The 11,256-nt window shown below is 56.0% G+C and overlaps 1 protein-coding gene across 4 annotated transcripts; it reads left to right on the top strand.

The window, feature by feature from the left end:
• Window positions 1-641: 641 nt before the first annotated feature.
• Window positions 642-5,440, top strand: LOC115333907 (G-protein coupled receptor 12-like). Of its 4 annotated transcripts, none has more exons than XM_029997481.1 (3): window positions 642-2,283; window positions 2,487-2,708; window positions 3,792-5,440. In XM_029997481.1, exon 3 carries the CDS (start codon window positions 3,794-3,796, stop codon window positions 4,901-4,903), a length of 1,110 nt encoding a protein of 369 aa, XP_029853341.1. In that variant the 5' UTR covers window positions 642-2,283; window positions 2,487-2,708; window positions 3,792-3,793; the 3' UTR covers window positions 4,904-5,440. The 4 variants fall into 4 exon arrangements, with proteins under 4 accessions (XP_029853341.1, XP_029853342.1, XP_029853340.1 ...); XM_029997482.1 differs by having other exon boundaries at window positions 2,471-2,708; XM_029997480.1 differs by lacking the exon at window positions 642-2,283 and having other exon boundaries at window positions 2,310-2,708.
• Window positions 5,441-11,256: the final 5,816 nt, after the last annotated feature.

Genomic DNA, 11,256 nt, shown 5'->3' with positions numbered 1-11,256 from the left:
CATGATGCGCAGTAGCGCATCCTCACAGATGCAACGCCACTTGCATTTGGGGCAGCTCTGGAGGCGGCGTGCCTTGGTTTAAAAATGGCCAGATAATGTCCTTTTTGTCACCAGTGCCTTAAGGAAACTACGGCACCGCTGGGGTGCCCCAGCGGCCCTGGTTGCCCCAGCACAGACAATTTCCCCTTTCAGACAGACAGACAGACGTGCCGGCCCCTGTACAGCTGCCGAATCACCACTGAGAGGCTCTGGGGGCATCCTGAAACAACCCCCAGCTAACAGGGAAATAATCTGGCACCCGGTTGCGTGGACGGCACGTCGGATGGTTTATGTCCTCCTCGGTATGGGACCAAAGGGAGAGGAGCCAGAGATGTGTTGGCACAGCCTTGAGACCTCTTCAGCCCATGTTGTCACCCGGAGGGGAGACCCTCCCTGGGGACACGGTGTCCACCGGCCAGCCCCGGGCTCTCGCAGGAGGGCAAGCAGCCCCGATGGCTGGGTGAGAAGCCCCTTGCGATGAGCGCACGGAAAGAGGGGACTTCTCGAGAGGAGGGGGATAATACCTGCTGGGGACCGGTACTTGCTGTGGGACATAGGAAAAGCATCCTGGGATTGTGCCAGACTTGGGGTGGGATGTTGAGGGGAGGAACTGAAGGTGGGGAAGGGAGGCAGCAGCGTGGTTTGGGATTACCAGAGCCACTGTGGGGACGGGGGATCAACCGAGAGACCCGGGTGTTTGAGAGTGTCCCAGCGAGCGAGACTGCAGGAGGGGTTGGGTGCTGGAGGGAGCGGGAGGTCCGAGCCGCGGGGTTTGGGGTCAGCTGGGACCTGTCGGAGTGCGCGTGTCTGTGCAAGAGGCAGCTACAGACGAGAGGATCCGAGGGCCACGCTGGGGCAACTGGGTGACTGAGGGCACTTACTGGAGGGATGCACAGGCTGGACCTGGGGGCCCGGAGCTGCAGCAGCCTCCTTTCCGCCACATAGGGGATTCGGCAGCCCCCGGCAGATCGGGTTGGTGACAGCAGGACCGTCCCTGCTCAGACCTGCGGTTGCTCGTGGCCCGTCAGCCTGGCTGGGCTGAGGCCGCCCGCACTCATCTCAGGGCCCCTGGGCGGGCTGCGTCCCCGCGGAGCACCTCGCGCGGGCCGTCACATCCCCTTCTGCCGCAGCGGCTCGATCCAGCTCGTCTTCTGCGCCCACCTCCTGGCCGAGGCAGCTGCCGACGGGAGTCAATCAAAGCTCCTCACCCGCCTTCCCTTTCCCCGGCGGTGCGTAATTACTGGGAGCGGGAGCGAATTCATTCAGCTCTTCGCTCAGATTTCCTCCGCCCCTTTCCATGCTGCTCATGTCACTCGGCACACAACGGCGCTCAGTCACGCGGCCGGCAGCCCCAGGTAGATGACGATTCCGGTCCCCTGGGATGGGGCTCGGCCTGATTAAGAACCCAGATGCTCCTAACTGGGGCGATTGGGTTCAGCCAAAACCACCGATATTCACCTAAGTATCTTTGCACATCGGGAGCTGGAAATCCTTCCCGGCATTGAGCTCGCTGCACTGCCTAGCTACAGCCTGGAAGAGAGAAGGGAATGAAAGAGTAAAGCTGGAGCGTTATGAAACCAGTAGGAAAGGGGGGAGAAGGTGTAGCTGAAATATTGCGGATCCGGGAGCTGAGCATCCCTGCTTTGAAGATCCTGCTCCTGAGCTGAATCACGGAGCCGTTTGTGGCCGGAAAAATAATCGTGTCTTTGGGACTCGTTCCTTTCCAGGCTGATCCTTTCCCAAATAAGTCAGGAAGGAAGCCTTGGGGGTGGGTGGGTGCCGCGGTGCGGGGCGGGGGACAGACCCCCGCACCCACCGTCCTCAGGCAGGTCTCCCCACGCAGAAGGGTGGGCACCGGGCCGGGCAGCCCACGCGAAGCTCCCAGGTGTTCATCCTCCTCATCCCCGCTTTTACTCTGGCCGGAGGGAAGCCCGTGCGGGGCGAAGGCTCTGGGGTGTGACGTCTCCCGTGCGGGGGGATGCATCTGCCCCAGCCTGGTTGCACAGGCCCCCCCAAGCACCCCTGGCTGCCGGTTCCTGGGGGTGCGAAGGGACCGGTGCTGCTGTCCCTGAGCGTTGTCCTTGAAGAGCGGGGCAGCCGAGCCACGCCACGCAGGATCACACCCCCTCCCTTCAGATCCACCGCGTCCCTCGGCACAAGCGGTAAAAATAAACCTTGCCCGGCCGCCTTTGCGAGCCGCCGGGGCCTGGCCGGCACCCAAGCTGCATCCGCAAAACGACGCAGGTACGGAGGGCCCCGACCTTGGGGAGGTGCGCCGGGGTGGCGGGAGAGCTCATGAATGAACGGCGGGGCGGGTGCGCGCGCGGGTGCGCGCATGGGTGCGCGCATGGGTGCGCGCACCCCCTCGTGCCTGCGGGTGTGGATGTGGATGTGGAGCAGGGAGCCAGCCTTGTTGTTATTCTGATCACAGCGGCTCTGATTCACAGACTTGGATCATGAATATAAGTGAAGACTTTGACGTCAGAGTTGAGATTTATCAGCAGATCCAATGGGGCAGGAATATTAAGTGCAAGTCGATGCCAGCTATCTGCCAACGTTATTAGCAATGCTCACCGAGGAATGAGGCTTAACACCAAGGACTGGAAGGACTGGGAAGGAAAAAAATAAAAACGGGGGGAAGCAAGCTGATCCTCAAGCATTAAAGCCAGGTAAAACAACAACCCCCGGCGGTGGCGGCTGCCCCCCGGGCTGGGCTGCATGCGGGAAGGGGCGATGCTGGGGGCCAGCGGCAGGCAGCGGGCTGCAGGCAGACCCCCCCTGACCTTCACACCTCGGCTGCCCGGCCCGGGGGGTGTGTGTGTGAGGGGGGAGACGGATTTACTCTGCAAAGGGGGAGCGTGCCGAGCAGGGCAGGATCTTGCAGCTGTTTGCGGAGCATCCTGCACCAGTCTTTTCCAAAGGAAGGGAAGGGAGGGAGAAAGGAGAAAGTTAACGCAGGCTGTCCCTTGCCGCTGCCTTCTCGTTTCATCAGCGGCTCCGCATACATGCAAGGGCTGGCCTATTAATAGTATTTATTTTTACTCGCTGCACGCAAAAAAGAAAGGGCTGCGGGGGGGGGGGGGGGGGAGGAGGGCGTTTTGCGCTATAAATAGGCTGCAAAAGGTAGCCGTGCCCCGGGGAAGGGAGGAGGACGGGGCAGCCGGCAGCGGGGGAGTGCGGGGGGGGGGGGGCGCAGCGGCTGCGGATCCTGCGCGGGGCCGGGCCGGGTGCGGGGCAGAGCGCATGGAGGCTGCTGCCGGCAGCGGAGCGCTGAGTTGTGTTCGGCCTCAGCCCGTCGGGAGGAGCGGGAGCTAGCGGCGAGGCTTCCCCCCCCCGGGCGAGGGGTGCGTGTGGGGCTGGGGGGGGGGACGGGACCCGGGGCCGGGGGAGGGGGGCGGAGGGGGGTGTGTGTGTGTGTGTGTGTGTGTGTGTTTGTGTTACTCCCTGGGGAAGCCGCAGTCGGGCTGGGGGGAGGAGGACGGGGATGCGCCCTGCGGCGGGCGGGGGCGGCCCGGCGCGGGGGTCCCGGGGCTCGGTGCGGGGGTCCCGGGGCTCGGTGCGGGGCTCGGCGCGGGGGTCCCCGGGCTCGGGGCGCGGGTCCCGGGCTCGGTGCAGGGCTCGGTGCGGGGGTCCCGGGCTCGGCGCGGGGGTCCCCGGGCCCGGTCGCGGGGCTCGCCGCCTCTCCCCGCCGCCCGGTGCCGGTGCCGGCCGCCGGCTCCCCTCACCGCATCCCTCTCCCCCTCTCTCCCCAGCGATGCTGCACGGCCCCGCCGCCATGGGGGAACCGTGGCAGCCGCAGCCGCAGCAGCAGCGGCTCCCGGGGCTCGGCAACGCCTCGGAGCCCAGCGCCTGGCCGTCGGCGGCGGCGGGCGGGCCGGGGACGGCGGCGCCGGGCGGCGGAGGCGGCGGAGGCGGCGGCGGCGCCGGGGACGGCGGCGGGGTCGGGGCCGGGGCCGGGGCCGGGGCCGGGGCCGGGGGGGCCGTGAGCCCCTGGGACATCGCGCTGTGCGCCACGGGGACGGCGGTGGCGGGGGAAAACGCGCTGGTGCTGGCCGTGCTCTTCTACACGCCGAGCCTGCGGGCCCCCATGTTCCTGCTGATCGGCAGCCTGGCCCTGGCCGATCTGCTGGCCGGGCTGGGGCTGGTGGCCAACTTCGCCGTCCGGTACCTGCTGCGGCCGCCCAGCGAGGCGGCGGAGCTGGGGGCGGCGGGGCTGCTGCTGGCCGCCTTCTCCGCCTCCGTCTGCAGCCTGCTGGCCATCACGGTGGACCGCTACCTGTCGTTGTACAACGCCCTCACCTACCACAGCGAGCGCACGCTGGGCTTCACCTGCGCCATGGTGCTGCTGATGTGGGTGCTGTGCCTCGGCGTGGGGCTCCTGCCCCTCCTGGGCTGGAACTGCCTGCGGGACCAGAGCGCCTGCAGCATCCTGCGGCCCGTCACCAAGGACAACGCGGCGGTGCTGGCCGTCACCTTCCTGCTCCTCTTCGCCCTCATGATGCAGCTCTACCTGCAGATCTGCAAGATCGCCTTCCGGCACGCTCAGCAGATCGCCGTGCAACACCAGTTCATCGCCACGGCGCAGGCCACCTCCACCCGCAAAGGGCTCTCCACCCTCTCGCTCATCCTCGGCACCTTCGCCCTGTGCTGGATCCCCTTCGCCATCTACTCCTTGGTGGCCGACTCCAGCTACCCCGTGGTCTACACCTACTCCCTGGCGCTGCCCGCCACCTGCAACTCCCTCATCAACCCCATCATTTACGCCTTCAGAAACCCAGACATCCAGAAGTCGCTCTGGCTGGCCTGCTGCGGGTGCGTCCCTTCCACCTTCTCCTCCAGACCAAGGACATCCAGCGACGTGTGAGGACTGAGCGCGGAGCCGGACGCGCTCCCTTGCTCTCCTCCTTTTCCCCTCTGTCGTTATTGTTTCCTACCGGGGGGAACCCCGCTCCCCCCCTGCCCCCCCGGCAAGCACATCTCCTTCCATGAAAAGGTGGCCAAAAAAGAGAAAAAAGGGAAAGGGAAAAAGAAGGGGGAAAGAAAGAGAGAGAGAGAGAGTAGGATGAGAATAGTTTCCTTTAGAAATGTTATTTTCTTACACATTTTATTTTTTATTTAAAAACACAAAACAACAAAAAAAAAAAAAAAAGAAAAGAGAAAAAAAAAAAAAAGATCTCCGTACGATGGCGTTTGTCTCCTCTCGGGGTAAGGAGCCAGGGAAGCAGCGGGCTTGCCGGCCCTGGCTGGGGGGCTTCCACCCCCCCCGGGCGGCAAGTCCCACATGGTGGGGGGGTCGGGGGTCGGGTCCCCTCAGGGCGGGGCTGGTCCCCACGCGTGGGGTTGTTGTGCGGGGCGCCCATCCCCCTAAAATCAGGTCTTGCAATGCTATGCAATAATCCGGGGGGGGCCGGGGGGGGGAGGAAGATGAGGGGGGGTGGCGGCGTTCAGCACCGCGGGGGCGGACAGCTCCGGCTCGGGGCGGGGGGGCGGCCCGGAGGAGCGCAGGGAGCTTGGGGGGGGCGGGGGGTGCTGGGGTGGAGGGGACCTTTTTTGTGGGAGGGGGGACACGATGCCTCTCTGTTTGCGAAGCACTTTGAGAAGCTGCGGGGCGAAAGGCACTTTAGGGTATGGCTGTTGGTTTGGGCTGTCGCAGAGATGGGGGTAGCCGGGGAATACATCTCCCCCCCCCCCTCCAAAAAAAAGAGAAAAAAGAAAAAAAAAAGGTGACGGCGGGCAGGGTGGGGGCTCACGGTGTGCAGGTGGCGGGGGCAGCCGGGGTGCCCCGCACCCCGAGGCTCGGGGGAGGCCGAGGAAGGGCTCTCCTGCCCGGTTTGGGGCCCTGGGGTGATGCGCTCCCCCGGCTGCGCTCGCGTCCACACTGAGCCTTTACGTGGGGTGGGAATTTCAGCCAAAGACGGGTCCGGGCTTGCTGGGGTCCCCTAGAGGGGAGCCTCTGCCATCACACGTCTTATTCCGGATGCTACCAGTTTAACTTGCTTCATTAGAGAAGCTACGGTACCCTCACCCCCCTCTGCTGCATCATGTGCTTTGTGGTGTTAGTGAGGCCATGAAGAAGTGTCCTTTAGCTTGTGCTTTCTTTTGGCCGCGAAGTGGAATAGGGCATTCACTCAAAAAGCAAGCGAGAAACCAGGCAACCTTCAGAGAGATGGCAGGGCTTGGGGTGGAACATCTAGGGTGGCTCAGGGCAGAGGTGGTAGGTGCTGCTTTGGGGCCTGGCAGGTGAAGAGCTCAGTGGTTGCAGCAGGAATCCCCCCCCCCGGCCAGCTGAGCCTGGCGTCCCAAACACGTTGCTCTCCTTTAGAGAAAGATGCTGTCATCTCCAGCACCCAAAATGCCCCTCTTCAAAGCAGGAGCTAGGTTCTGCTGCACCACGGGCCAAACAGACGACGGTTCCTATTGACACAACCCGACGGCACCACCACCGCCAAACCACAGCATGGGTACACCATAGTTTCGTGGCAGACAGAAATGTTCTTGCTTTGTGAGGCTGTAGTGGGTACGAAGCCACTTTATGGCTGGATACAGACACAAGTGTATTTTCTCTCTGGATCTGTGCAATGAATTTCTCGCTCCTCAGAGCTAAGTGCGCATGAGAAAGCTATGAATCTCCAAAGTGTGCCTGGGGCTTGGACTTATTGTCTGCCTTTGAAAGGTGGCCAGTCTCTCATTTTTTGGGGTTTTTTTTTCCTTTCCTTTCTCTTTTGAATACCTTTGGCAATGGGCAGTAGGCACAATGTTGAATCAGCAAATGTTTAACAGTAAATATATATATATATATAAAAGAAAGAGTCATATATATAAAAACACTTTTCTCTGCTCATTTTATTTCTTCTGGTTTCTGTAAGTGCAGCCAGGTCCCTGCAGTTCCTCCGTATGAAAACTCAAGACAGAGTTAGTTTAAACCATTTTTGGAACATTGTGAACATTTTGAAATGTTTTTATACAACCCTATCTAGAAGACAGTATTTGTTTCTCTGGACAGCTCTTTTTGTATCTTTAAATGAAATATAGTATTAACTAATCAGCTCTAGAGAAACCTTGACATGAAAAAAGTGGCATTTTTCTGTGCTTGCCAGTCAATTCCCTATTGCTGAAGATTTTGGTTTTAACAATGTTCTTTTCAGAGCTTAATTGTATACTTGAACCTTGTCACAGTTCGAAGGATCCATTGATAAGCTTTGACAAAGGCATACAAGGGTCAGTGGAAAATAATTTTCCCCTGTGGCCCTCCACAGCAGTAGGAGAAAGATTTGGGATATGAGGAGCTACAGCTGAGGATACGGTCCCTACCAGACAGCTAAGTTCCAGAGGCGGTGGAGATGTCCTCACTGAAATGCTTGGTACTCGCCCAGACACATTTACAGCAACTTTGTCGAAGGCAAACTCTGCTGCCTAAATTCTGGTCCTTGCACTAAGGAGAATTCCATTCTGCTGCACTAATCCAGCTCACAGTCTGTATCAAGATGTGGCGCAAGTATATTGCATGCTCATGTCTAGTATAAAATGCCGATCCAATTTTTTTCAGTGGATGGTCTGGGATCTCTCTCTTGGAGACTGTTAAAGGCAGCCATGGAAGTTGTTAAAAACACTTGATAGGCTTCAGGAAAAGTCTCAAGAAATCTCCTTTAAAGAACATTTTGATAAATTGGCATTTTTGCAGTCTTTCCACTAAAAAAAAATATGTATTTTTATAGGTGTTCTTTGCTTTGCTGTTTTCCCTCTCCTTTTTCATGAGTGGAAAGAGGGGAAAACAAGGAGAAGTGAGGAAGAAGATAACCAGGTATGAGTTCACCTGCCATGCATTGCGTTGTGGAAATCTCTGACCATTTTACCGCACCTATGCTGTGGAGAGTTGGTTTTTTCCTAAAGAAAATCTTTTACTGGAAAAAGTTTTGAGTGACAATGTTGGACATCAGTGAGGACATTGGATGTTGGAGCCTCCTTATGTTGGACATCAGGAGAGCTGACTTAAAACCTTAAATACTTACCACGTTAGTAGCTGTGTGCAGGGTGGGAATGCCCTGGTGTCCTTCAGTGCTGGTTTGGGACGTGTTTAGTTCAGAATACAGGGCCTGACTTTGGATGAGGTTGTGGTGCCATAAAGAAGGAGCAGCTCCCATGAATGTAATGGTGTCACATGTGGATGGGGCACCAACTATAAGCGGAGCACTGGAAAACAGAAAGCGTTTTCCAGCACAGTGAATCCTCTGTGGATTTGCTGAGAATCAAAACCATCTGCAAACATGGTGAAAGGAGCCAAGCAGCCCCTGTCTAGGTCCTAGGCATCATGAGAAGGACACAGAGCAACCAGAGTACGGCTCATTGTTCTCCATTTTCTGGGACTGAATGTCTTAGTAAACCTCCTCTGACTGGGATTCCTATGTCACAAGTCATTAGAAAAGTTGAGGTCTATAAAAGCCATTGATTTAATTATTGTGCTTTTCAGATGAGGTACAAGGGGACAGTGGTAGTTCTGCAAAACACAAGGTCTTTAGCCGGTGGAAATTTGCAGGTGTCCTTTGATTTCCACAGAGCCTCTGTGGCCACTCCAGGTGGAAACCGGACCTGCTTGGAGAGGGCTGGTTGGCATTTAGTTGCAAAGACCTCCGTGTCCTTGCCCTGGTGAACGGCCCAGATCTTGCTATTGTACCTTCAAAAACTGAGCTTTGCAAATAGCTTTTGATAAAAGATGAAGGGCCAGAGCCTGGCCCTGCTTACACTTATGTCACTTCTGGACCCTACAGGAGCTGGTCTAGATCTACAGCAACAGAAAATTGGTCCTGAGCAATTACGCGAGGTATCTAACCAACCCTGAGCCTATGGCAGAGATCAGTGTAGCCAGGGAAATGAATCCGCTGCTTATTTCGTTGATTTATTTACAGGTTTCTGCTTGCCTTTGGCTTGTCTACCATGAGATGGTGGCAAGCAGAATATGGGTATGAAATGCTTTCTGTGTCGGTGGTTGGCTGTTTTTAGTCAAGGGGATGAGGAAAGGGCGCGGAGGAGAAAGGAAGAGAAAACATTCCTCAAATATACTGTGAAAAGGCCAGGGACACCGTTGGACAGGACGTAACCACAGCTGCACAAATGCCCCGAGTTTCATGGAGATGTGCTAGGGGTGGGTGTGAGCTTGTGCATTTACAACAAGCCCTTGTCCCTGTCCCAGCGTGTTTCAACTGAGAAATTAAAAAACAAGCTAATAATAAAATGTAGAGACTCTACCGACAAAGTTGCTTAGGTTTTTTTTTCCTTTCCATTTTGTTCGGTTTGGGACTTTGAGCAGTGAAAACGTCTCTTTTTAGCCAACTTCTTTTCAGTAACCAGCAGTAAATGTCTCAAGGATCTCAGTCCTGATGTGGCAGCCACAATTTGTTCGTCTCAAGCAAAGAGTTTTAATTGAACTTTGAATAAAAACCCAAGAAACCATTACTGTTCTCAGTAGGTGACGAAGTACCTCTTTCTTGTAGAAGCATCAAATTTGGGGTGGGGAGGTCTTTAAAAAGCCATTGATCTTGGTAATCACTTGTATTGATGTGTACTGACCAGCATCGACAGCTCACGTAATCGTTAACAGTTAAGTAACAGTTCGCTTTGAATTGTCAGGAATAATTGTTGAATGCACATGGTATTTCCTTGTAACTCCTTTCATTCACGCGCAACCTTTTCTCTTGGTGAGGCGGTCATGCTGCCATACAGCTGACGGCTTCGTTTGTACCATTTGTACCTTTTCTGTCAACGATGCAGTTGCTGACTGCAAAATCCCCCGAGAGCCACCCTTCCCACTATCCCTGCAACCCCGGGAACAGAGCTTTCCTATTCCTGTTGGAAAACTCTGCAATACAGAGCATTATAGAGATAAAAATGGATTTTCAGTAAAGACCCAAATCAGAACGGGTGGTCCAAAGCTCTTTTGTCCCTGACTTTGAGGGAATGTGAATAAATTGTCTCCAGCTTCAAGGGTAACCGTTGCCTTCACAAATTCTGCTTGACGTCAAACGTAATTGTGTCTAAACCAAGGTCATTCCTTCACAATTTGAGCACGCTGCAGCTGGCAGGAGGCTGGATGTCTGACAGCACATCGTATCAATAGACACTGAAATCACAAGCACGGGTTTATGACCTTATTGCAGGATCTGGGAGTTGGAAAACATCTGGCTTGTCCCAGGAAAAGCTCTTTTCCAACTGGGCAGTATCTGGGTAAGGATGAGACATAGTGCTGGTGGCTGCTGGCAAAGCAGGCATCCTTTCGAGTCTGGTGCAGCCTGGCCTCTTGGCTCTGCCTTGCCTTTCCTTTACACCACGTAGAGAATGACGAGGACCGGGCTCTTTTCTGATGTCCCGTGTGAGGAGGTCAGAGTCAGGCCCCAGGCAGGATAAACAGCATCCTCCCTAGAGAGCGACTCCTCTAGCTTGGAGGGAGGGATGAGTTTCTGGTGGCAAAGCTCAGCGAGAGACTCAGCCAGGCTGGGGTGGCCCAGGGCCAGATCCTGCTCTGCGGTCACCAGCGTGGCCCTGCAGTTGCCCTCCTGAGGCTCTGAAACCCAGATCAGCCTGGCCAGGCTTTGGGCAGTGTCCCTCAGAGCCGCCTTCGGCAGCGCAGACGGGCAGAGCAGGAGTCCATCGTCCCCATTCCCAGTCCTGCCTCCCGTCCTATCTGCTTCCCAGGAAAAGGCCATTGCAGACCGATTAAAACAGCAACTTATTTTGATGTAAGTGTTTTCATTAGCCTTTTAACTTGACCAGGAAAGTTGATCTCAAAGAAAAATGTACAGTTATCATTCAATTATGGTTAAATCAACCCCCTTCAATGCACTTTATGAATGAGTGAAAACAAATCAATGCTGTTATTGCACTGTATCTCTATTGTGTATAATATTATACATTCATCTGTAAGAGTAATTTATTTTTATTACTGTAAATAAAACTGTTAAAGTGATTTGTCAAGCGGATATCCAAAAATAGGGGGAGGGGGGGTTAAAATTAAAACATTTGAAGATCTGGGCTCCTGTCCCAGGTATGTGCCATCCTGTACGTGTCTGTGTTTTTATTTCAGCTAAAGCGAGTCTAGTACAGGTTTCTGCTTTCCCTCACCCGGGGTCTGTGTTTCCACTTGGATCGCGATGGGCTGGTCGAGGATAAGAACTGCTGGAGACATTGACTGTAGGGGTTGGGAAGGAACGGCTCCTGCCGCTCGGA

The sequence above is a fragment of the Aquila chrysaetos genome, chromosome 21, assembly GCF_900496995.4.
Source record: "Aquila chrysaetos chrysaetos chromosome 21, bAquChr1.4, whole genome shotgun sequence".
NCBI lineage: Eukaryota > Metazoa > Chordata > Aves > Accipitriformes > Accipitridae > Aquila > Aquila chrysaetos.
Note: the sequence above shows the minus strand (reverse complement) of the source record. Positions and strands in the feature narration are given on the sequence as shown.